Source organism: Astatotilapia calliptera, chromosome 11 (genome assembly GCF_900246225.1).
Source record: "Astatotilapia calliptera chromosome 11, fAstCal1.2, whole genome shotgun sequence".
Lineage (NCBI taxonomy): Eukaryota > Metazoa > Chordata > Actinopteri > Cichliformes > Cichlidae > Astatotilapia > Astatotilapia calliptera.
The window spans coordinates 32721003-32748756 of NC_039312.1; the positions used below are offsets into that span (position 1 = coordinate 32721003).

A 27754-nucleotide genomic window follows, 5' to 3' on the forward strand; every position below is an offset into this window, starting at 1 on the left:
TGAGCTCAAAGAACGGGAGAGATATTGCTCTTTATTTTTACCACTGATAAGTAGAATAAATCACCCTTACAGTTGTACCCAGACCGTTGTTAGTGCCATCACCATGCGTCTTGTGCTTATGTGTGCCACATTGTCACAGGGCAGTCACATCTTGTAATGCATTCACAAGGACTGCAAATTAAGATCAATATGAGTCATTTAACTCATATAACTGATTTGATATATTTTTTTAAGAAAAGTCCCTCACTAGTTGTTGGTCACTCCTGTGCCACCTCACTGAGAAATCCCAGAAACACACCTGTTCTCACAACTGAACTCATCTGCTGATCGGTATTCACCCAAAGCCCACAGACCAACCCCCAGGCCCATGACATTTAGTCTAGACACTTTTAGGTTTAGCTTCATATTTTAAGTAATTATCTAATGCTGTTTTTAGTGCATTGCTGTAGTGTTAAATGTTAGTATTTGCCTTCTCTGCTCCTTCAAGGATGAATGGTTTCATCTGTAACAAGTAGGCCATGCTACCATTCAGAGTGCAACAGCTACTGTGTGACTGTAATGGCAAATGCATTTTAAATTGTGACACGGAAAGGAACTTGAGAAACAACACACCCATCACATGCAATAAAAACCCATGATGTCAAGGTTTCAGCTTCTTTTTTTTTTCTTTTTTCTTTTTTCTTTGTCTTAGAACATGTGAAGTCTCGACATTACAGATTCCACGAGCCATGAGGACTTTAAATGTTCTTCCTTTCTTATTATCCTACTCATATCATCATCACCATCATCACAACTCTGGGGCTTTTCTCGAACTTCACTCTGATCCTGCGAGTCTATGAGACTGAGAGGCCTGATTCAGTAGAGTTCCTGTTCTGGTGTTTGTTCGCCACCCAGCGGCCACATTTGGAAAATGACACTTTACGCTTTCTCTCTTTCTTTCTTTTCTTTTCTTTTTTTAATCTGCCAGGGGCCATTTTGAACCGCACGGCGGTGTTACCACACGCTCGACTGGTGTGAGTAATGTGCAAGACATAAACAAGAAAAGAAAGCAAAAACAAACAAACACAACCTTGGATTTGATGGATGAGCCTGCAGCCAAAAGCAGCAAAACACGCCGTTCGACTAAAGCAATTTAACTGTAAGAGTAATCTAAATCCCGGTGTGACTTAGCATTGTTTACAATTTAATAACGTGTCTGTGACTCTCTGGAAGCAGCTTCCCCCCGATGTTTGCTTTTTCTGAAGCGGTTAATAGGTTTTCAGTAACCCTACATACTCAACAACGTGCATGGTTCATTCAAGACTGAACTCAATGAAGCAGCCTGCATTGGATGTATGACTGGAACTGGTGCAATTAGGGACACTGTGCATTTGTTCATGTGTTTTTTTTTCTTTCTTTTGTGAGCCATCAGACATCACAGCCCAGAGGAGATGGCCTCTGGATATTTGTCGCCTTTGGAGTTTATTTTTTAGATAAAATTGTAAGATCTGGTTTATATGGGAAGTAATTCTCTGTGACGTTGTGTTGCAAGTCATTGAGCTCATATATGTTTTAAATCTACTGGGATCCCATTGTAGTGTTTTCTAAATAATGTTTAATGTTATCCCAAAATTCTTGAGTAAAACAGAAAGAACGATAACACAAAATTCAGTTCATTTTAGCAGGCAGCGGCTAAAAATCAGCACTGAAAAGCAACAGTTTAATCTTCCTGCTCAGCTTCTACTGCTGAAAACTTTTCCCACCGGTTTCCTAAACTTGTCCGGTCCCTTCTTGTTTGAAACCGATTAATGAGGCGGCTAAACTCACTAATTGGCTACTTAATTGGCCCCTGTCACCGGGCGCGCTGCTTCCGCTGGCTTTTAGCGCACCGCCACCCTCCTTTCTTTTCTCAGAAATTACAATCCCACCTTGTCACAGCGATTTAGGGTCAATCTCTCACACAGGAAGGTGCTCTCGCGGAGGACCCCCCCGCCACCTCTGGATCCCCCTCTATCAGTATCTCCCTCCCACTCTATCTTGGTGTTTTATGTCTGCGTCACAACAAGTCGGTAGAGAGCGAGAGGCAGGGATGATGGCGTCTCTGGCGGCTTGATTCCGGTGCTGCTCTGACAAACCCGCCTTAATAGCATCAGTAGGTGGTGACGGAGAGGGGGGGTTGAGAGCAAAAGCGACGGGAACATGACGAAACGGCACCGCGGAGGACGGACAAACTAGACTGAGAGACGGACGGACAGTCAGTCCCCCCTCCTCCTCCTCCTCCTCTCCCTCCTCGCTGACGGCTTGACTGACACACACAGGCGCTTGGCACAGACAGGGACATACATGCACATCATCCACTTTTTGCAAACACGCAGGCTGCGCATCCGAGCTGGCAGTAATTGGGCAGCGGAGACCCACAGCAGATGAGGGCATTTCATGTCCAACCTGTCCAGGAATCACTGTGACCCCGACGGAAAGGAGTTCGACTTGACAGGTACCCTTCACCGGCCAGCTTTCAGCGAAATTTGTCTGATTTCCTTCTGACTCACAAAAGGCTACATACACTGTAATGCATCCTGCGTCTGTCTTGACTTGAGTGCATGCACTGGAACAAATGCTCAATGTGCAGAGATAATGCCTGCAGAGTCATTTGATGCATCTATTCAAGTTTTTAAGATGTTGGGAGAGGGGAAGACAACAGCAAAGTGCAGGGAAGATGTTTCAAGTAGCTGCACTGTGATCTTTGCTCATTCAGTCAAACTGTATTGCAGTAGTCATCATGCAGTGTTTTTTTTTTCTGTGTGTGTATGTGTATTTGATGTGTGCAGTAATCATTTGTCTTGCTCTCTGGTTGTGTACTCACTCTCATCTTTCACTGTGGTGGATACAGGCTGTCGCTATGCTCTAGTCTAAAAGGAGGCGGATGGAGGGGGGGAGATTTTAACCCCTTTGCACTGAAGCCCGCCTGTCTCAGAAGCAGTCGAAATGCCGGGGCCATAAACCCCTCTGTCAGCAATGGCAGCAAAGTATTCAGCGAATAAATCGGATTTCCATTTCACATGAGCCCTGCTCTCTCTCCCCTCTCTGTCTCTTTCCTCAGGATGGGGGGAGTAAGTGAAGGAGATGATGTGTTGGCTCGATGGAGTGATGGACTACTGTACCTCGGCAATGTGAAAAGAGTAAGTGCATGTATGAGTGTGTATGCTTGTGTGTGACAGAGAGACCTTTGATTGTGTGTATGCAGCATGTGCATGAATGTGTTTGGCTGGATTTGAAAAGACTTCCATTTAGTTTTGTCAATCATTCCGCTCACCTGCTATCTCCTTCTCAGGTAGATGGAGTGAAGCAGTGTTGTCTGGTGAGATTTGAGGACAACTCTGAGTTCTGGGTACTGAGAAAGGACATTCACTCGTGTAAGAAAAACTCCTTTTTTTCCTCCCCCCCTCCCGCTCCCTTCGGCAAGAAGAGTAAGTAGCTTCCTGTTGAGAGAACTTTGTACTTGTTGGGTTAAAAATGCATCTAGCTTGAGCTTTTGAACACAGAGATGCTCGGATGAACTCGCAGTAAAGGTGGTGCTTCCACTCTCAGATTTTGCTGAAGGAGTTGAATGAATGCTCGTCTGATTTGTTCCTCTTGTGAGCTCAAAAGTTCAAATCTTGTGCCTTTTCTCTCAAGATCTCTCAACTGTTGTCAAAGAAAAATGCAGAAGAGAAATTTCAGTTACGTTTGAGGTTATGATACCGAGTGCTCTGAGTATTCTGACAGGGGGCATGTTGAGATGTAATTGGTATATTACAGTCTATTTAAGAGTTTATTAGACTCCACGGGGAGCTAGCACCCCCACTCTACCTAACATCAAGAGAAAGGGGAAGTTGGACACTTGTTAGGACCAGGCTGGATATCCGCTCATCAAATGAAGTGAAATCTGAAAGGGTACAGGAGACACTGAAATCAATGAGGTGGCAAGGATGTGAATCAATATACATAAATTAATGCTGTTGACTGCTTTCTCTCTCTCTGTCTTCCTCTCTCACATTTCCTTCCTCCCCTCCCCTGCTATTCTCTGTCTTTTTCTGTTTGCCTCAGTTGCTGCTGGAGTGGAAGAAGTTTGCTGTATTTGTGACGCTCCGCCTCTTAAAGAACCCCTCATAAATTGTCTTAAATGTCGCCACGGTAAGGGAGCACACCTCATCACACGCTGTCAAATGGTGGTGCTCCACCAGTTCCTGCACTGACCTTGAACGTTTGACACATTATGGTAAATAAAAGTGCCACACTTATAAAAAGAAAACCACATATCAGAAATGAGTAATACTGTCGCTGGCACCTGCATCGGAACCAGAAACAAAGTGAGAAAAAAAAACTTCTCTGGGGTTTATTGCTGACTTAAATATCCCTTCCAGACATATTTTAAGAACTGGAAATACTAATTTGCAGAATAATAATTTGCAGCTAATTTGATAATTGCATAGTTAAGCAATCCTAAAATAACATCTTCTTTTTCTGTCTTGCTGAAAAATGCACGCAGTAAGATTTTTAAAGGTTTAACTGCAGATTACAAGATGTGCAATACTCTAAATGAAATTTTGTGTATATACAGTGAAAGCTTGATGTGTCTTCGTCACACTTCTTTACATTGAATACACCGCATTGAGTTTTGCCTCTCTCTATCTAGTGACTATATATGGGAACTTGTAGGTAGCATAGAAACCTTCCAGGAATTGATGGGAATTCACAAACAGTTGGGAATTTTGCTAGCTTTTACAAGCCTTAAAATCTTGGCAGTTGATCCCCCAGCCCCAGGATAAAGGGGAGTCTTTCTCGTGTAAATGCTGTGAGTTTTATGAATGCAAATCAGGATATTACAGGGGTGAGGATTAGTCTCAAGCATATATATATATATATATATATATAAAAAACACCCAGCACGCCCCTGCGGGCGGTTTATCCTTCAAGCTCGGGTCCTCTACCAGAGGCCTGGGAGCTTGAGGGTCCTGCGCAGTATCTTAGCTGTTCCCAGGACTGCGCTCTTCTGGACAGAGATCTCCGATGTTATTCCTGGGATCTGCTGGAGCCACTCGCCTAGCTTGGGAGTCACCGCACCTAGTGCTCCGATTACCACGGGGACCACCGTTACCTTCACCCTCCACATCCTCTCGAGCTCTTCTCTGAGCCCTTGGTATTTCTCCAGCTTCTCGTGTTCCTTCTTCCTGATATTGCTGTCATTCGGAACCGCTACATCGATCACTACGGCCGTCTTCTTCTGTTTGTCTACCACCACTATGTCCGGTTGGTTAGCCACCACCATTTTGTCCGTCTGTATCTGGAAGTCCCACAGGATCTTAGCTTGGTCATTCTCCACCACCCTTGGGGGCATCTCCCATTTTGACCTCGGGACTTCCAGGTTATACTCGGCACAGATGTTCCTGTACACTATGCCGGCCACTTGGTTATGGCGTTCCATGTATGCCTTGCCTGCTAGCATCTTGCACCCTGCTGTTATGTGCTGGATTGTTTCTGGGGCATCTTTACACAGCCTGCACCTGGGGTCTTGCCTGGTGTGATAGACCCCAGCCTCTATGGATCTTGTACTCAGCGGCGGAACCCCGGCGGAAGGGGCTACATGAATAGGATGAGGGACCTATGGATATATATATATATATATATATATATATATATATATATATATATATATATATATATATATATATATATATATATATATATATATATATATGTATATATATATATATATTTTTTTAAAAAGGTACAAAGTGATGGACCATGATTGACTTTCAGAAAGGTTAATCATGCTCACATGTGGCTGTCTTAAAGTGTTATTTTCAGTTAGGACTGAGAAATTTTCCCACTTCATAAGATTTCAGAAAGTAGCAGGCTAGTGTTGACCTCTACACATGCATATTCTGCACAGTGAAGGTCATGCATTTTAGTGTTTTACTCCATTTGGACCTTTAAGCTACGATATACTGAAGTGCAAGTGGGAGGAAGTTTTAAAACTGTCACAGCAATGACAGCAAATCTTAGCGTCATGTCTTCACAGCTCTGTCATGCATACACGGTTTCTGACAGTTTGTTTTTGAGGAAAAAGCAGACAAACATATTCGCTACGTTTCTCTCTCTAAATGCAAATAGTGTAAGTGAAATGTTTTTCATGCAGCTGAAACAAACTGGCACTAAACATGGAGCTGCTCTGTCATTATTGTCACTCCGGCTGTGTGTCTTGTAAACACGAATTAAACGCTCTGCCTCCTCCTCCCATTACAGGTTATCATCCGGAGTGTCACACGCCAACCATCGAACCGGAAGCTGACAGCGATTCGTGGATATGTCGGCAATGTGTCTTTGCAGTCGCAACCAAGGTCAGACGGCTAATCTCTACGTTTCACATGCTGGGGGGAAAAACATTCAGTGCGTAATATAGGAGAAATCCAGTCAAATATATCAAGCTGTGCTGCGGCTACCCTGTTGTGTGTGGCAGGTAATGGGTTTATTCGAGGTAAAAGCGCACTAATTCTCTCAGTATTGACTTGAGTATTAGATGTTCTACATTATGTCAGTGAAATCATGAACAATCAATAGCTATGAAGCTGAAAAACTACACTGGAGTTGAGAAAAGTACATTTAAAGTCAATCAATCACATGTGCTCCAGTTCTGTAGATATGAGATGAGAAGGCACTCGCTTAATTGTCAATCGGTCAATGTCCATATCTCTTGTCCAGACTTCCGCTTCCTCGGACACTATCTCTCACAGCTGACCTACAATAAAATGAAACGAATTGCCTTCTCCCCATCGCATGTGATCCGTCTCCCTCGCTGCTCTGACATGACAGTGATTTCAGAGGTCGCAAACCAATCAGTTCTGTCCTCAAATTGTATTCACAGAGAGGGGGGGCCCTCAAACGGGGGCGCTTTGCCCGGCTCATGCAGTTTATGAAACTTCGGCTACCCTATCAGCTGTCATCCCTGGACTGGGACCCACAGCACCTGACCAATCAGCAGCAGTGTTACTGCTACTGTGCCGGACCTGGAGAGTGAGTGACACTGCAGAGGCCAGTTTTAAGTTTGACTGTACACTTTGTGTATGCTCCTAAACTTTTTTCATTCTCCCACAAAGCTTGAACTCAGATATCTCAAAGGCGTATTGTGGGTTATTTATAAAGCGCACGCAGTGCATCTGACGTGTCTCAGTCAGTTGAAACTGGCTTTCTTTGAGTGAAATTCTATGTATCAAAGATCAAGTCAGATATGCAATCAATAAAATAAAAGTACTCCAAGCTATCTTTTAAATGCACTCTCTGTGTTTGGCTAGCTCCTATGTAGTACTTATGTAGTACCTCAAGTAGAATAAAGCAAACGCCCAACTGTGAGTCGTGGGACCACAAGATACGTCTTATGAAATGCTGCAGTCATCATTCGGTAGCCATCGCTCAATTATGCTGCTGGACACATTCATTCATTCATTTGTGTGTTTAAAGTCTCTCTTGCTGTTTCTTTCTTGTGACTGGGTTGCAGGTGGAACCTGAAGATGTTACAGTGTGGCAGCTGTGGTCAGTGGTTCCACGAGGCCTGCACGCAGTGTCTAACCAAGCCTTTGCTGTATGGGGACAGGTACATTACAGGGTATCGCTGCAGAAAGCTGACAGTATACTCATAATTATGTTGAAATTTTGTGCAGCTAACACATTACAGTATAATGCATTTGTTTATGTGCACTTTTTAAAACTTTCCCCGGGAGGGTTATAACTTATTTGTTAGATTTTGTTGGACGTTTGAAGCAGATGTTGATACTTGAGGGTAAAGGTACATCAATTCTGATAATTATATGACTGCAAAAAACTTTTTGGCTTGCTTGATAAAAACAGTAAAGCAATGATGCACATTTTAACAAATAAAAAAGACAAAATCAAAATAAATAACAACTCAATTAAGAACTCAATCAAAATGTTTGAAACTTAAATTAACGATAAGGATATAAATTAAGAAAAACAAAGCAAGACATTTTTAATCCTCTTTGTCTTTCCTTATCTGCTAATAAACAGTCAACATCAATATTAAGGCGGTGTATTAGTCACGATCTATAATTGGATCGCGTAAGTCTGTAATTTCAAGCATAGCTTAGTTTACATTGTTTTTTCATTATTACTGCTCACCAAATATCATTTACTTTTAGATCCAGCCTCTTTAGATATGTAATTACCCTGCACAGAAAGTACCTGTGTTCTACTCGGCATACATTTGCTATTGTTGATTATTTCGTTGTTGTTGAATGACACACATGTAGCACAGCTTCTCAGTGGTTTAAAAGGCAATCTCAAATATTCCATATGCTTTATATTTACTTAAAAATATACAAATAGAGAAAAAATCTGCACATTTACGAAACTGGAAGCAAACAGTAAAATTTGTTATTTTAAACAGATTCATAACAAAGTGTGAATCCACTATCAATATTATTAATTAGCTGATTGTCTCAGTTTATTTGAGATAAGCAGATAAACAGTCTATTTAAGGTAAACAGATAAAGATGTCCACATGACAGCTTCACTCATCAGAGAAGTGCCTTAATTAGCTTAAGACTAAATTATTAGTGTGCCTGTTAATGTACTCTGTGACTCGCTCTACAAGGACAACAGCTCATTACATACTGAGAGCAAAGGGACGGTGACAGACACTAAGCAGGCATATCACCTCACAGCTATTAGTTCAGATGTGATGCTGGGTGGATATGCAAGCTGCTGATCACTGTGTGGTTTCATAGGCTGCATCCCATGCGTGTAATAAAATGTGTCCATCCATTAAGTTATTATTGTCATTAACCATCTGTGCTAGCCAACTGGGTTTCACACCCTTCCTGACACTGTGTTACCGCCGAACCTGTCTGAAGAGGAGAGGGAAAAAAAGGAGGGATTAGATTTAGATTGACAGCCGGGGGGAGTGAGGCCGGATTGGTACAACATCTGCTGAGCAGGTGATGGAGGAAGAGTGAAGACTGAGCTCACAGTTGGAATAGTAAGCATGCACCGCTGTCATACCATGTCTGCGCTTCATCTTACCCAGTGACCTTCATGCATATAGAAGGACAGATGCACACAGTGTTGTTGTTGTGTGAGTTCAGTTTCAGGGTCATTCGGGGCAGAATGTTATTATAGTGGAAAAACGATACACCTGTCCCTTTATTTCCAGTTCTGCTTGATTTATATGATAAAATGTCTGGAGAAGACATCTATAGATAGCAAGGAAAGCAAAAATGTGGAAAAACTGTGAAGATTTATGTCCTAGATTGGCGAGAGGACGCAAATGTAGTAGCCAAAGATGGCAAAATATTCAAGAAAAAGCAAGTCATTGGCTCCAAAAAGAAGGGTGTGAGGAATCGAGACAGACAGTTTGACAGCGGACAAGGAGAAGGCAGAAATATATATCCACACTCAGCAGTGACTAGAAATGAGACACAGGTGGGTAAAACTAATAGGGGCAGGGCAGATAATCACCAAGGAGGGAGGGGGATAAGAGCAGAAAGTTAAAAATCAAACAAACCAAAAAGCCACATAATGAAGCAAATCTTCAAAGTAAAGCAGGAACTAAAGATAAATAACTAGTGCTGAAATGAAACACGAAGAACAGAGATAGGGGGACACAGACGGCAGGGGATCGTGACCTTTGTTACATGACTGAAAATGAAAGAATAAAAACCCCACACGTATCAATCACTTGAAGTTATTAATAAGAGCTCAACAAGACGTAACATAGTTCCCTGGATTAATATATCTAGATACAAAAAGAAATACTGATTCTGCAAATAATAAACAAAAGGATTAGCTATTTTGTAAAAAAAATAAAATAAAGATGCTTACCTCTTGACAGAGTTGAAAATTCCCCTCCCTTTTAAAAAAAATTTCATGGAGATGTTTTGCAAATGCACCTTTTTCATCATTCAACAGTCCTAATGTGTCCCTGTGATCCAAAACACAAGGTTCAAGGTTCCTTATTTGTCACATGTATAGTTATACAAGTATAACACACAGTGAAATGTAACCAAATCACTTATGTTTTGGGTGAAGCCCCACCTCTCTGTAATCATAACCCTAAAAAAAAAGTTACATGACCTCCTTGCCATAGGTAACTATTACACAAACAAACTCATCAAGAGTAAAAGAAATGGTTTTTTAGGAATAACCTGAGATGCTTGTCTGAATTTTTGTTTTTTTCTTCTGTTTTAGGTTTTATCAGTTCCAGTGCTCTGTATGTACAAAGGGACCAGAGACAATCCAAAGACTCCCCATGACTTGGTGATTTTGACATTTTGACTGTAACATATTTACTGACATTTTTACAGCCAATGAATATGAACAGAAACAGAAAATACATTTTAAAGAATTAATTCCACCCATTTTTGGTAATCACGTCTGGTTGACACACAAATTAATATAAATTGTGTCCATTGAAAAGAATATACAAAAAATGACACCAAATATTGATTGTTTATGTCCGTGCTGTTTTTGCATTTTACCTGTGTCTTGTGTAACGGACTCTTACTCTTTTGAAATGCAGGATGGATTTGGCTCATTTAGTACTCTACCATCTCTCGCTGTGCTGCAAGAGGAAATACTTTGATTTTGACCATGAAATCCTGTCCTTCACCAATGAGAATTGGGACTCGTTGCTGCTAGGCGCGGTATTGATATTTCCCTGTTTCAGGACCATGATGAAATGATGTGAAATGCTGCCAGGCTTTTTTTTTTTCTTACATTTGAGACTTAAAGCCTATTAACCAGCATTAAAGTAAAATTAAAGTTAAAAATGTATGACCTCTATGTAAGCTTAAAGGAGAACACCAAGTTAAAAATTCAGTGTTGATCTAGGACAGCGGTTAGTGACCTTACTTGGCCAATAGACCCCCACAGCCGTATCAGATTAACTGAACTCTCCTCCACTATCACCAAGTGACAATTATTACTGTTTTGAATGGGTTAGCTGCCTTGAGCTAAAGCGTTGAGTAGTTCATATGCAGTACTGTGCAGCTTAACCATTTTAAATGTCCACTGATTATTTTCAGCGAACTATTTCAACAGTTAATACATTGCTTATAAGAAATGAAGCAAACAAACTGTTTACTCAACAGTTTTTGTAGGTTTGTTTTTAGTACAGTACTCCTCTCGTAAATCTGAATGTCTTTTTTTACTGTATTTCACATGTGAATCCATCTTTGTTTTTCATAGTTTCCTTTGTCTTTGTGCACCAATTATGGATTTTTCAAACATTTTCATTCATTCTTGCAACAAGTGTCTAGCAAGAATCAGTTTAATTTGAAAAATAAACTTCTATTGTCATTGGTTAATTTTATAATATTTCCTAGTATTTCATTCACAGATTGATATATTGGCACTTAGCTACTTTTAGCTGTTCATTTGAACTTTACAGAGTTTCAGCTCACTATCTCAGTTCTTTATCCTTTGTTTCAGATACATATTTCAACCATTTTCCAACAGGTTATCCAGTGCTTTTAGATAACTGTTTCAGCTCTTCATCCAGAATATAAACATATGTTGTATTTTAGTTACTCAACGACAACTTTTACATCTATCCAGTATTTCTAGCTTACTATAGCCACATATTTGCATACAGGGGAATTTAAGATCACAGTCCCTACAATTTATCACATTTAGATGGGCTTTTAAAAAAATATATCATTATTATATGTTCATTTATCCTACTGGGGGACAAATATCCCTCATAAGGAATCAGTCATCTCTTATTAACATCTGTGCTAAAGTCATAGCACCATGTAAAAAGTCTAGTTTCCCCCCCAGGAGAATAAGCAGGAAGGTAAAGAGTTTCCTGTCTCTGTGTCTGAGGTTTTGAGTTCTCCTTTAAGTTGTTCTTAGTATCAAATTTGACATGTACAACAGGGATTTTTAGCCATATAGCCAAAGTAGTTAACAACATTATTGCTGTCAGAAACTGTAAAACAAAGTGATTGTATGCATTAGAGGTTTTCTGTCTGGTGGTCACCTACTGTGTAAACACAGCTTTGATTTTTCATTCCTGTCTGTCCTCCAGCTCTCTGACACGCCAAGGCAAGACCGCTGTCACAATCTCCTCAACGCTCTGAACTCCCACAAAGACAGGTAAGTCATTGCATATGATGAGAAGAATAAACACCAACCACACATGACTGGAGTGATGAGTAGCACTTTATGAATACAAGACTTTTCTTAGTGCACTGAAGGTAGTAGCGTTGGACGTGCAGGTTCAAACTGGCGAGGTGTATTGCATACAGAGAAAAGGGAACTATGGCTGCCAGTTAGACCAGATTAAAAGTACAACTTTTTGATACTTGTTTGGTCTAGCTGGACAGGAATCGTTGGTATTAATTATTTAAAAACAGTCTAGCAGTTAATATGAGCAAATTTTCTTTGAATATTTGAAAAAACAGAGAAACCTTGTGGCCAAAAAACAGCAGTTTTCTCCAGGCAGACTCTGCTCTAATTATGTACAAGTTAATTACGCAGTCACTACCTCTGAAATGCTCCTGATTCAAATTTTTCATCAGGAGAATATGTACATTGTGTTACACAACTTAAAGCTTAATGTTGACGTCACAGAGGACTGCTAGAAACACACACACACACACACACACACACACATGTAAGGTGATGATACAGTTTAAGAACCAGCTGGAGACAGAAGATGTTTTTCCGTGTTTCCCAGGTTTGTCTCTGGAAAGGAGATCAAGAAGAAAAAGTGTCTTTTTGGGCTTCAGGTTCGAGCCCCTCCACCGCTGACGTCCGATTCGTCGCCGCTCATCACCGACCCACCTATCAACATCACGCACCGGAGAAGGTCAGAGTAAGGACACTGTCTCTCATTTTTGGCTCTTATCTCAGTAAGAGCTGTGAGATTCCCACAGGGCATATAGTCATTATGCATGAACAATTAACTTAGGAATCAAAAGACTGCAATTTTCATATAGCAGCACAAGTATCAGCGTCTCAATATTTTCCTAAAAGAGCAGAAAGCTCCCCTGCGTGCTTTCGTGTGATTATCTACCCAAGTGTGTGTGCACATGCATCTGCACGTGTCCTGTAGATTTCATAGACATCATAAATCATTTTTAGTACTTAGCTGGTGCGTATTGAGACTGAATTACAATGGAATCATTTGCAGAGTGGAGCAGTCTTGAAGGGAGGATTTTCATTTCACAAAACCATCGTATGATTTATGAAACACAAATTTAAAATTTATCCGAACAGAATCCAGATATGTATATTAGAGATGTAACACGCATTGTCTTTGCGTACCCAAATTTCTACAAATTCCCTCTGCTCAGACAGCAGGTTTGTTGGTTCAACTAGTTTTGTCAGTTTTCTATAAATGAGCAGCCAGCCACATCAGAAGCATTAAGCAGTGCATCCATTTTAAGAGATATCGTTTGTTCATCTTATAGAGGGAGCCAGCAGTAAAGAAAGCAGATATTAAAGGATACTGACGGACATTTGAGACATCTGAATGGACATTGTTCTCAGTATTAGGTTTAAAGTACTTACAAAAGACATCAATTGGTTATTTTGTTAAAGCAACATGGGATGTGATTGCTTAGTAGCACCAAGCTGGGGAGGCATGTAAAGGCTGATATATAAGTTGGTGTTTTATATCAGATTTTGAGGAAAGAATGTTCTATGCATAGCTCTATATTTTATATATCTTTACATTTTTCTTATATATTTGAATCCATAATCTGCAAACACTGTAGCTTTTAGCAATTTAGCTTTTTTGATAGTTAACACGATCTGAACTGACTGAATAGGAAGTTTTGTTCGAGATATCTGCTGGGTACGCTGAGACCTTCAAAGATTTGTCTTCAGATTTGTCTCCCAATCAGCTCAATATTGAAGGATAATATTTATTAAACCATCCGGATCTTATAAGTGAAGTTGTGCTGCTGATTGACAGGAGGAGATGACCATCTGAGCATCCTTGAACATTGAGCAAAGACTTTTGCTAACATACAACATTTCATTTAGATATTCATGCACCTCAGAGGACGATATCTAAACAATTACTGGGTCGTGTGAGCCGTGGTCTAATAGCACCATTCACATCAGATATCAGCATTTCTATTGTCTTCAGTAAAAATGATAATGATTTGTGTTCGTGACTTGTATTTGTTGCGTGTATTTTTCTTATACATAATTCATATAATTGTGTTGCATGAGAAAAATACAAAACTGGCCACTTTCACGAGTTAATCCGAGTACAGAAAATAAAGCTCTTATGAGATAAAAAAAAAAACACATCAATATTTACTGTAATTCTTTTTTATATGTACCCTTTCTTTTGTGACCCAGACTGAATTGAGCTCTAAAACTAATGTCATGGTTTTCTTTAAATTGGCTTTGGTGAAATTGTCATCTTTTTCTGCAAAGTACTGCAAACAGATTCTTATTGAATTTCAGCTTGCACACCAGAAATATTAAAGTTATATGTGCAGATTGTAATGTTATTTCTCCCCAGAATATAAACCTTTTTATATTAACACTTCATAAGATATCCTCTAAGATATCCTCCTTACAACAGAATGTCAGCTTTATACTCTCTTATAATCCACTGACCAGACTGCCGTGCTATTTGCTAAAAAAAAAAAAACACGCTACGAGAAGGATAAATCTCTTCATTTAATGACTATTCGGTCTTTTCTTTATCATTGCCTTTAGGACAAAAGACACATTTCAATTCCTAAGACTGATAAAGTTCTAATTATAGTATAATGACAAGTATATGCTGGCCAGTCATGGAAGCATGCAGTGGAGATTTCATCCTTTGGGAGACGCTTTTGCAGTTTTAGCTTTTGCAGCTTTTATAAACAAGGTCAGTTTTAAGCACAGAGGAAGAAACAGATTGCCAGACAAATGATGTTTAGGCTGGTCTGTATTAACAATCATCTCACTGCTCTTCTGTATCACACTGCAGTAAAAACTAAGTGTTGCACACAGGGACTCTGTCTCTGTGTGTATCCTTGTATACTTATTTATGTGTTTTTTTTGCTCACTTCAGCCCATTGTCGCTACCCTGCCAGAGGAGAGTGGGGGGGCCAGAGTCACGTAAATCAAAGCGTCGCATCATGGAGACACAGGTCAGTGCCTCTGTCTTCAACTCAGGGGAAGGGGGGAGGAGGTCTGGGGAACAAAACCTCTCTGGTATTTTTTCCTTTTTTTAAATTTTTTTTCATGCATCCAGGTAAACAGCTCTCTGCGATCCAAATAACCTGTCAGTCAGAAACTGTGATGAAGGTTCATTTCGCAGTCGAGCTCAGTCTGTGTCTTTTTACACCCAGTGCAGCTCAGTGCCTCATATTTTTCTTCTCCCTTTCGCTGTATGTTGAAAGCTTGCTGATGCTTTACAGTCTGCTGTTCGCATAAAGGCTAGCACGTGAGAGATGAAGTGTAGTGTATGTGGCTCAGTTAAAATGTATAATTCAAATCCAATCTTGGCTGCTCATGTATTTCATCAACACCTGCAGTTCAGCGCCACATTTATCTTGATCATCAAATCCAATTCCCAGCGGACTGCACGGAAACAAGGAACATCACATGCGGTGGTTACTATTTTTACACGGCATTCTTACAGTGCTCATTGTACTTTGTCGTCCTACACATCAGTCATCCATGTATGTGCACATACAGTAATCCTGGAACAATACGCTCTGCAGAGCACTCGTTTCCACTCTGGCACATCCAGGCCCCCTTGTGCCCCGTTTGATTGATGCTAATCCCCGTCCGTCTTGGAGGAGCTGCTTCCTTGTACTGTGGAAAGTGAGATGGGAAGGAATGCTGATATGCGTATCCTGGGATCACTTCCAAGTGCACTTTGCAGTCAATTACAGTTTGGCCAGGTGGCGCTGGCACCTTGACAGTCCAGCACTGACAGAGCACATCCATTTAAAGGCACAGATGTCGACTAAGGCCACTGAATAATAATCCCATCCTAATAGTAATGCTGGAGAAGGGAATGATAATGGGCTCACTCTGGTGCTATATGTCACAGTCCAGTGATGAGAAATCTTTAGGTGGCATCCTCCGAGATGATGCCTCCAGTGATTGATGGCTCTGATGATCTTCTGATGTTTTTACTTGTCATGGGTCATGAGTCGCCGCAGAGCAGCACTATGAGATGTGCTATGGAATGATGCGTCTAAGGGAGACATCCTACTGCTGTGTCTGATGAGCCTTGATGATGTGGCATCCTGTTATTTATTTGGATTTAAAGATACAGTGATGTAAAGAAAAAAAAAGAGTTTTTACCCCCTTCCTGGTTTCCTATGTTTTGTATGTTTGTCACACTTAATTGTTTCAGATCATCAAACCAATTTATATATTAGACAAAGACAACACAAGTCAACACAAAATGCAGTTTCTAAATGATGGTGTTTATCATTAATTACCACAGCAAGTTTTCTAGGTCCTGAGCAGCAAAACAGCCTCCACCGCCATATTTTACTGTGTGATGTTCCTCTTCTGAAATGCTGTGTTACTTTTACGCCAGATATAATGGGACACACACCTTCCATAAGGTGTCTCATCAGTCAACAGGATATTTTCCCAGATGTTTTTTGGCAAATGTGAGACAAGCCTTTATGGTCCTGTTGGTCCGGAGTGGTTTTGGATGCCAGTCTCTTTCTTATTGTTGAATCGTGAACTTTGACCTTAAATGAGACATGTGAAGCCTGGAGTTTTTTTATGCTGTTCTGGGTTCTTTTGTGATCTCCTGGATGAGTCATCGCTGTATTCCTGGGGTAATTGGTCATTCCTGGGAAGCTTCACCACTGTTCCAAGGTTTGTGTGTATAATGGCTCTCACTGTGGTTCAGTGGAGTCCCAAAGCCTTAGAAATGGCTCTGTGACCCTTTCCAGACTGATAGATGTCAGTAACTTCTCCGGTGTTTCTTGTGATCGTGGCACGATGTGTCGCTATTTGAAACCTTTTAGCCTGCTTCTACTTTGTGAGACAGGTTCTAGTTAAGTGATTTCTTGATCCAAGAGGTCTGCCAGCAATCAGGCCTGAGTGTGTTTAGCGAAACTGAGCTCAGCTTTCTAGTAAATGTTGTTAATCACAGTTAGTTCATGATTTAACCAGAAAGGCAATTACTTTTTTTTACACAGGACCAGGTATGTTTGGATAACCGTTCTCCTTTAATCAAAAGCATTTTGAATTTACTGAGGTTATCTTTGTCTAATATTTAAATCTGTTTGATGATCTGAAACTTTGAAGTGTGACAAAAAACAGGAAATCAGGTCAGGTGCAAGCACTTTTTATTACACCACTGTATATCTGCCCGTTTTTGTCATCAGGCAGTGCAAGGAAATGGAAATCAACCTGTTCTGTATCTGTAAGAATAGCAAAAAGCCTTCAGGATGGATATCCCCTCAGTTTTAAGATGTGTTCACTCTGGTTTTCAGCATGCTCACCTGTCTCTAGACGTATCTGTCATAAAACAGAACGTTCCCTGTGCAGAATTGACTTAATGCATGAGTGAGCACGGAGGTACGAGTGCTTCATTGACTCCTGTGATCTTGGCATCCAGACACAAGCTGATCTGTGTGTGTCTTCTGTGCCCAGGCATGTCCACCCCCAGTAGCTGCCAACCCTATTGAGCTACTGCCATGTTGCCATGGCTACATGGGTGGGGCCAGCCTGTATAACTCCAGGAAGTCAGAGGAGGAGCTTAACCTGAGGTAAGAGTTGTAACATTTTATTGCTCAGGTGAATTATTCATGAATAAGAGAAGTTTTCAGTTGTACAGTTTTGTTCCTGCTCAGGTAAATTATTAATGGATGTAAGAAGAGTTAAAAACTCACTTCACCTGTGTAAAAAGTAGTATCCATAATTTATAATAATACAAATATAATGGCTAGGAGGAGGAGGTGACTCATCTGGTTTCAAAAGGATGTCCATTTTTAGAGAAGCCAATGGGAAAAATAACACTTTGGACCTCTTGTCTGTGACCTCAGTAAACACTGTCCTGATGACTTTTTGGACTTTTAGATTCAGGTCTTATTGAATGCAAACAGCACTCATTTTGTAAATTATTGCACCTTTTGGAGTCAAAAAGAATAACGTCACTTAAAGTAATGGACTATCAGTAATGGTTAAAGGGTGAATCATTAATAGCTGTAGCTTATTAAAAGTATGCGTGACAGTTAAAATTACAAGCTAATAGTATTAATAAACAAATACAAGTGTTATCTAACGTTTGAAACAGAGTAGTTATGTAAAAAGTTATATTTAATTAACTATTGGCTGATGAATACTGATGAATAGTTGAAGGCGGAGATATGGGTTTATAGTTGTTATCAAATTGTTAGCTAAATATTATGAATAAATGAATAAATACCATTTAAAAAATGAAAAATGTAATAAAATATTGTTGTCTAACAGTATAAATAAAGTTGTTGTCAAGGCTAGCAAAGCAGACTCAGGCGCAGACCACAAACTCCTTCAAACAAGAGTGCATTTATTTACAGTGCTCTCCACAGTGAAATATATGTACAAAGGTGTTTGGGGAAAAGGGGCCGGGGTTCCAGGGTCCGGGAGTGAAAGGGGCAGGAGTCCAGGGAGGGAAGATTTCCACACAGCTTTCTTAAACACAAACAGCTCCTCTTCTCTCCACCACCACTCTGGCTCACGCTCAGTCACAGTGCACAGGGAACGGGTCCAGGGGGAATCTACACACATACAGATAAACAGTTAGTCTCCAGGTTCAGGCGTACTCACAACTTAAACTTTGCAGATTGCAGGACGACTGACGCTGATGGCTCAACGATCCAGCGACGAGTAGCGCAGGTCCGCCATCTTAACTAGCACTAATTCATAATCAGTGGCAGGTGTGCTGATCATCCCCAGGTGCGTGGGCCAGGGGCGGGAGCCCACACTAAGCTCCGCCCCGGCAGGAGAAAGAGAGAGCGGGAGAGAGCGAGAGAGAAAGAGAGCAGAGGCGAGAGCTGACGTCAGCTGGCGAGGTGCGCGGACCATGACAGTTGTTTGTTGACGATGAGGGCTAATCAAGCAAAATTAGTTGCTACGCGTAATACTTAAGTAGCTGTTAAACTGAATAATGTCAGGCTGAAATAGTAGTCTTAAAATTATAGTAAGTTGAAAAAGGTAAATAAAAGTAGGTTATGATTATAAAAGTGACCAAATCCGGTTTCAGATGAGCTCAGCTGAACTCACTTGAACATGATAAGATTGTTGATGCCATCAAACATGCCTTTGAGGGTGTTGGGTCAGATGAAAAGCACAGGGCCGCACGGATAAAGGTAAAAATGAGAAAATACACGAGGAACCCGTCAAAAACCTTGTTTCCATCATATTCTTTAGGCAGTAGAAATCTCCGTGGCAGAAAAGTAAGTAACCTGAAACAAATAACTCCAAGGCTAGAAATCACAAAAGTGTTGTTGTTTTTTTTCAAAGAGGCTTTAAAATAAATTCTTTTCCTTTTAAACCCAGCTGGATGGAAATTGTGTGTCAACCTGTCTGAATCCCCTTCACAGCTCTCCTCCAAAACGGATGTATGCCCTATACCACACCACCTACAATGGGAACTCAACACTCTCCAGGAGTCTCCATCACTACAACAGGTTTTTCTCATTTATCCTCCTCATATTTAGACTTAAATCTTATATAGTGGCTCACTGCTGACTTTGTCTGGGGTAACTTGTCATACTATAATGTAGTGTATGTATATATGCTTGTATGTTTCCCTTCTAGACGAGTGGACCAATCTTGAACACCTTTGCATAAGCACTGCCTGGGGGCACTGTGAGTGCCAACATATATGTGGTGTATACAAATATTTTAGACAGATCCCTCAATCGTATACATTTGACAGTTGAGCACCGAGTGGCACGTTTGTTGACGTTCAGTGTGCGCACACTACATATTTTATCGGTCAGCACAAATTTTTAATCTTCCCAGTGCAGCTAAGCAGCCCCCCTTATCGATTAAGTTATCAAAATAAACCACTACAAGCACCGCAGGCCTGTGTATGAAACAAAGAGAATATAAATGAAAATCTGCTAAACGTTTTATGTGCTCACAATTAAGAGATTCATTATGAAGAAGAAGTCATTCTGGTTTTTTCAAGTTAATTATCAATGATTTTCTTGACAGTTATTGTTTCTTGGCCTAACACCAAAGCAAAGACTGGCACGTAGCTCAGAATTATGTAATTTATTCATAAATTTTTCTGATTCTGATATTCTGATCTAAAATTACATAAATAACTTAAAAGGAACTAGTTGACCATTCATTATTACAAATGTTTTAATAGTTCTGAGATAAAACACAGTTGTTGTCATCTTGTATCTCTTATAATACAGGTATAAAATATTTTTAAGTTATTTAAATATTACTTAACTGTAGATTTCTTAATATAATTTTTTGTTGGGTTTTTTGAGCGCAAACCTACAGTAATTGATTAATTAATTAATTAGTTGTTAAATTTTGGCTCTTTTGGAGCAGACAGCAAGGTTATTTTACAGTTTTTAAACTGACCATGAAACTCTTATTCTGCACAGAGAATCTGTAGTTAGTGCTAATATTCAATTCATGTCCATAGTTGGTATTTTATATACAAGTTAAAAAATCTAAATGTTTTTCTCATAAAACCATACTACTGACTACTACAGCTCAGGAACTAGAATAAAATATACATAACAGAATAAACTTAATGTAACTTAAAATAATATCTTTAATACAGTTATCTAAAATATCAAAAACTGACTTGGTCTTTGCCAACCATTTATTTTTTTTACATCTATAATTAACTTCATAATTAACTATTCAGTTGGTAATAACCTCTATTGATGGGGTAAGTGTTTAGATCCTTGGCTGATACATGGTTGACTATGCAGCTTTGCAAATTGGTTGCTAATTCTCTGTCTGCACAGAGTTTGGTCACAAATATCTATTAGGATAAAATAACAAAGTAATTTTTATACCCCAAACTTCACAGGTTAACTTGGCTGTAATGTAATGTTTGTAATATTGTTTTGCATTAACACTTTCTTTGGCCTATTATTAGTACCATGACTTTGGAACAGAAAAAGGGCGATTGTGACATATTTTCACAAAATTATTATTAAAAAAAACCGCAGCAAGCAAGAGTGATGAGAGCAGTGAGAGCGGCATCGATTCCATCCAGATGAATCCATCCTCTTTTCCTAACTCCTCCCCTTCTCTTTTCCTAGCATGGAGGACAACTGCAGGTTACCACCAACATACTTCCCATACCCCCTCAATTCCAACAGCAACCATCACCACAACCACCTCCACCAGCACCATCACAACCACCAGCACAACCACCAACATCAACACCAGCTGGGGCAGAAGCAGCTGGAGCCCCTCATTCTACGTGACTTACCTCCTTATCAGGCTGGCATGGGTGCAGGAGGTGGTGTAGGCGGAGGAGGAGGAGGTGGCAGCGGTGGTGGAGGAGGAGGAGGTGGCGGCGGCGGGGCACCGGGAATGGGAATGGGAGGTGGGGACGGAACAGTGGCCAGGAGCTGGGGAGGAGGGGAGGCAGTGAGGATCCTGGCGAGACGAGTCACACCTGACGGGAAGGTGCAGTACCTGGTGGAGTGGGAGAACGTGAGTTTGTACTGAGACAAAGAGCGTAAACTAGAGACACAATGACTGTTTTGCAGTTGTCACAGAACTGCTGTGTATGTAATACGTGGCAGTGTTTAAAGTACAAACAAAACAAAAAGGAAAAAAAATTCTACACGTTGCAAATCCAGGTTGCTCTCATAGCATCACCTCTAATTCTACATCATTATAACCTCACTACTTGTTACTAAATGTCCCTCTTTGCTAGTGTTTCTCTGATATTTGTACTGTTAACTTTGGAATATGCCTTTGCATTTATCATCTTTTACAATGATGAGGGAAAATGTGTAAACCTCCTGATGATTTTATCTGTGTTTGGACCACATTAATATTTGTAATTAAAAGGCCACGCTTAAAAAGAAATATCTGAAATTTCAACATTTAACAGTCAAAAACCCCCAAATATACTTATTTTACTTTGTTCTGGTTCAGTTTTGTGTTGAAACCTAGTTATCACAAATAAAAGAGTGGAGTTAGAGTCACTTTAGACAAAAAGCAGAGAGAAACAGCTGACCTAGATCCATCCTAAGCTCATTAATTTAAATGTTATCGCTGGCATGCTTATTTTAAGATTTTATGGCTCAGTTTTAGGAACAGTTTGTGTTGGGTGTAGCTTCAAATGTAATGTACAAGTGCAAAGATGGTAACTACCACTTTTCTGTGGGATGTCCACAGTAAGAAAACAACAAAGCGTATTTCCTAAAATTTGGAACTATTTCTTGGCAAAAAACCTACAATACACCATTTAATTGTTCCTGCCCACTAAATTAGAATAATGTACAATACAGCTTGACTCGATGCACAAAATGACAGGAAATGTGTAAGAGAACAGGTAGAAAAAGTATTACTGTGATAATAAACAAGAATTTGATGATTTACCAGAAACGAGAATCAAATTTTGCCAAAAAGTGAAAATTGTTTTCCGCTTTGTTAACAGTTTGACCATATTACTACAGGCAGGTCATGAGGACGAGCTCAGCCACTATTTCACACATCTATTTGATTTGGCATTTCTCATAAAATATATAAATGCAGCGTGCTATTTAAACTGGTTCAAGTTGCCAATAGTTGCAGTGCATCTGCAAGCTACTTTGGAACCCTCTTCCAGAGTCAGTGTCATATCCGTTATTATTATTGTGTATACTTTGCTTCGTCTCGCTGCTGCTCCATGCTGCTAAATATAAATGACCATAGACTAAAATACTCTGAACTATACTTTAATATTTAGATAGTATGATGTGATGATGATTCATTAATTTGAAAATATTGTGATTCTGACATCTTTTTATTTTCTGTAAAATGAAAATTGCTTCTTTTTTTAAAAGAATTTGGACATCTGAGGACTACAATCACTAAACTGATAGAGCAGGCCCCATAAAGTTTTACTACATTTAATTACAAAACTCTAAAAAAGTTGTGACACTGTGTAAAATGTACATGAAAACAAAATGTAATGATTTTCAAATCTCATAAACCCACAGTTGTTTAAACTGAGACATTTTACTTTTCATGAATAAAATGGCTCATTTTGAATTTGATGTCGGCAACAAGGGTTAAAAAAGTTGGGATTGGGGCAAAAAAAAGGTTTGAAAAGTAAGTGTTACTAAAAGAAACAGCTTGAGGAACATTTTGCAACTAATTAGGTTTTAAGTGGCAACAGCTCAGTCACATGTTTGGGTATAAAAAGAGCATCTTAGAGAGGAAGAGTTTCTCAGAAGAAACGGGCCAAGTTTTCACCATATATCTATATCTATATAGATATATATATATAATTTGAAATCTCACTGAAAATCAATATTGGTTGACAGCGATCTTCAGGCCCTCAGGTGACACTGCATTAAAACAGGCAAGAGTCTGTCATTGAAGTCACAGCCTGGGCTCAGGAAGACTTCCAGTTGAAAACATTTGATATGTTTGCAACTGGTATGAAAAAGAACAGTCAGGACTTTTGGTGAGCTAGAATTCTATATCAAACAAAAATGGGATATTATTCTTCTCCTGGAAGTCCAGCAACTGGCCTCCTCAGTTCTTGTTCTTCACTGTTGTTAAAAGAAGCGACGATGCCTCACAGTCAACATCGTCCCATCTTTTTGGACATATTTTGCTGCCATTAAATTCAAAATAAGCATATATTTTTCTTAAACTAGTAACATTTTCTCAGTTTAAACCAGTATGTGTATTATGCTTTCTATGTTCTGTTGTGAATAAAATATGGGTTTATGAGACTTGCAAATAACTGGATTCTGTTTTTATTTATATTTCACAAAGCTTCCCAAACTTTTTGTACTTTTTACAGCTCACAAACATTTATCAAGTTATTAACAGCATTTGCTACTGATATCCAAGAAATGAGACGTCAAGCTTCCATCAGCTTTCGCTTTTCTAATTGCTCATTCATCAACTCGTGGTTAATGTTCACGTGGAGTTCAGCGAGAAAATGAGCCCAGAATGTTATCAGAGACGAATGGCCCTCTCATCAGTGAGAGGCATTATGACAGCCTGCTGGTGGCTGCTGGCTGTGCATGAAAAAGCAGTAACCTTTTAATGGACACAGTACTACAGACAGGCTTATATTTTGGACTACGTTGGGGGGAGTTTAATGCCTCACTGACGAGTACGTTATTGAAGGATTTGACTTTGGCTCTATAAACAACAAATTCTCTGGAGGTTTTCATGTTTTTTTTTTCATCACAGTATGTTAATAAGAGATTGTATACATGTTATTATGGGGATACTTATTTGTTATGTTAGATTTTGTCACACATAATTTACATTTAGACTACTGTTATGTCTTAGAAATAGGAGCCACAAGAGGGCTTTTGTTTTATAGATAGAATTATATATTCACAATATATTGCTATGATGGAACAACTTTATTTTATTTATTTTGATGTGGTTGCATAGTGCCTATATAGGGTGTGTACCTGCCGATTGGTCTGCTCGACTGGGTCGGCCAATCAGACGGTGAAAAGACACGAATGAGTCCATACTGATACAAGTGAAGGCTCGTTGTTGACAGATCCAACAGTACCTCAAAGGTTTGGGGTTCCCTTAGATAATGCATGAATTTTGAGAAGATTGTGATATTATATAAAATGCAACCGATTGGTAATGTTATCTGTGACAATTAAGGGAATAATCGATCATTAATAATTTATGTTTTATAATAGATAATCTATGTAGAAGTACAGTGGTAAGTTTTCAGTGTCACTCCTATCTTCCAACAACATCTACACAAACTCATAAATCACTTATGATGAGTGATTTCATTCATCCTTAATTGTCATTTACAACATATGTTCAATCTTATGCTGTAGGAAAAACCCCCAACTTGGAGTACTCAAAGTGACCCCCAAACCTTTGTGTACGTGTGCATAGACGGACCAGTTACGCTGCTGAAGAGAGTTTTTTAATCGAACAGGACTGTGATGTTACTGTACATTCCAAACAACAAAACAGTATATAAACACATTTTAGCAAAGCATACATTTAAAGTCATCACAGTGGAATTATTTGAAAGAATTTTCTTTTCTTTTGTCTGTTTATGATGGGACTTAAATGTCATAAAGATCAGCTAAAGGCGCTCCCACTCCAATACTGTTCACAACAGTACAGGTAAATAAGACACTCCATACTAAAACCATAGTTTTCTTCCAGGGACTAACAGTCTATGGTTTAAATCTAAAACAAGGCATTAAGCACGAATGCATCAGCTGAGGCCTGACTGCTCACGTCCCATCTACTTAAATATGTTTATGGAGGTGAAGTGGAGCTGCTGAAAGTTGGATTTTATCTTTGTGCAAACAGGTTACATAAATCTAGAAAACTGTTGTGCGGGTTTCAGAGTTTATATTTTATACAGAGGTTTATTTCAGCAATCTGTTTGATAAAACTTACACAACATGCACATTTGTCAGTTCTATCTTTTAAAGAAAGACTGCGTTACAGGTTTAGTTAAAAATAAAAAGACTAGTACAACATTTATGCAGTTATAATTGATGCAAAATGCTCAGATTTTATTTAAATAGCAACCTCTTTGTTATATTAGCTCCTGTCCAGTAAGACAATATTGCATTGCAATTCTCATCCTCCTCAGTGACTATTTGACTGTAGTTTATTAGGGAGGAGTGTGTTGAACCTTTCTAGGCGATGGTGATGAATGTATTTGTGTGTTTTCTATGGTATGTCCATACCCGTCAAGTGCTTGTTATAGGTTGTACTCTTGGTGGAAATCAACCAGATTAGTTTAAAACAAAACAGGAGGAAATAAAACATCTACATTAAAGAAAAAAAAAACCCATTTATTTTGGGAGACGTGGTCTTCTTTTTCTGATTAGTAGTCAAGTCCAAGTTCAGTTTTGATGTATTTTTGAAGAAATTACATTTGTACATGTATACTCTGCGTTGATACACCTAATATGTAACATGAAAAATAAAAAAGTTTCACCTCTCTGTTGCACTGTTCTATTAAAAAACTTAAAAATAAGTTGTCCTGTTAGGTGTCGGTCCATCAGAAAGTGGTTCACAAGATAAATGCAAACCAGGATTAATTAATTTGCTGTCATTATTTTCCACTATCAAATTAATGTGTGTTTTACTTTCCTGGTTGAAGGTCAGAGAAGGATAAAAACACAAATTTTCAAATTTCAAATTAAAAGATCCAGATGAGCTGTTTCAGACTTTTAAACCCTTTAAACATCTTTTGTGAGAGGGAAATAATCAAAATTCATCTTTTTATTTGTCTGACAGATCGTCACTGAGATTACAGAGGGTGCTAATGTATGTGGTTCCACGCTATATATGTCCTTTGTCGAACAGGTGCAAAGACGTGCAAGCATCACCAACTGACTGTACCGTGAGAGGTAACCTCTGACAGACCCTTTGAAATGCATTTGGGTGGTTTGATTTAGATATTCACTCTGGTTTCAACCAATTCAAACCAGTGAACTCTACATGATTTCATACAAAATGTTGTGCTCATTGTCCTCCGTAGTTAATTAGAGGTGATTCAAGCATTCCAGCACTAATGGCAAAGAACAGGAATCATATTAAAACATGAGAGAATTACATTCTTAAGTAAGGAGACAAAGTAGAACCAAAAAACAGAGCTTCACATATATGCAGCTTACAAAAGAAGTGTGAGAAAAATATTTTAAAATAACTTTCACCAGAATCACTGTCAATTAGAGAATTGTTTTTTTTACCATGTTGGTCTTTTTTTAAAGTTTATTTTCCCTGTAAGGTGTTGTTATGCTGTACGGATGGAGTGATAGGGAAAACAAATTAGTACCACAACTCAACCCCGAGGTGCAATGCTCAGAGAAATCACAAAAGACCTAAGAGCTACGTTACAGACTCTACTGGCCTCAGTTACCATGTTAAATATTAAAGTTCATGACAGCACATCATAGGTTTGCAAAGCTTCCTGTGAACAAACCTTTGGACAGATGAGACCAAAGTGAAGGTTTTGGGCCATAATGCACCTCAACGTGACTGAAATGATGTGGTGAGACCTTAAGAGAGTCTAGCATAAACAAATCCCCACAGATCCCAGTGACCTGAAGAAACATTATAAAGACGAGTGGGTCAAAGTGTCTCCACAATGTGAGAGACTGACAGAGTAATGCAGAAAGTGAGTGCTTCAGGTTATTGCTGTTAAAAGCCGTTGTGCAAGCTGCTGAATCATGGGGTGTACTTGTTTTTTTAACAGGACTACACAGGTGTTTTTATATCACTAATTTCATATTGGACCAAAACATATCTGCAGTGGTGTGCGATGTCCAGTCTGGTTTTTACCACCTTAAGATGATTTTTCAATTTTTCAAAAGAACTTTCTGATGTTATAAAACAATAGAAAAATAACTCTCTCTTTAAGAATTAAAATACCATGTTTTTTTCATTAAATGCTCCCCCACTTATGTCTGATTCTGACTCAAAGAAAAACATTTTCCACTAAAGCTTTTCCAAAACATGACAGAATGATAATATTTTCATAGTGTGACAGTTTACTAGTTATTTGGAGTAAACAACTATGGGCAGAAAATCATCACTTCTCCAAAGTGCTCAAGCTTTTAACTTTCCAAGTCAAGAAGAG

At 39.3% G+C, this 27754-nt stretch overlaps 1 protein-coding gene across 3 annotated transcripts; it reads left to right on the forward strand.

Moving 5' to 3' along the window:
* The first annotated feature begins 991 nt into the window (after nt 1-991).
* On the forward strand, nt 992-23097 carry phf1 (PHD finger protein 1). Of its 3 annotated transcripts, XM_026185535.1 has the most exons (16): nt 992-1138; nt 2355-2473; nt 3080-3158; nt 3311-3392; nt 4066-4152; nt 6265-6359; nt 6884-7032; nt 7514-7609; nt 10219-10287; nt 10550-10673; nt 12059-12126; nt 12710-12847; nt 15053-15131; nt 17614-17729; nt 19545-19631; nt 21243-23097. In XM_026185535.1, the coding sequence occupies exons 3-16, from the start codon at nt 3081-3083 to the stop codon at nt 21655-21657; spliced, it is 1683 nt and encodes a 560-aa protein (XP_026041320.1). In that variant the 5' UTR covers nt 992-1138; nt 2355-2473; nt 3080; the 3' UTR covers nt 21658-23097. The 3 variants fall into 3 exon arrangements, with proteins under 3 accessions (XP_026041320.1, XP_026041319.1, XP_026041321.1); XM_026185534.1 differs by lacking the exon at nt 992-1138 and having other exon boundaries at nt 1154-2473; XM_026185536.1 differs by lacking the exon at nt 992-1138 and having other exon boundaries at nt 1154-2473; nt 12710-12841.
* The last annotated feature ends 4657 nt before the right edge of the window (nt 23098-27754 follow it).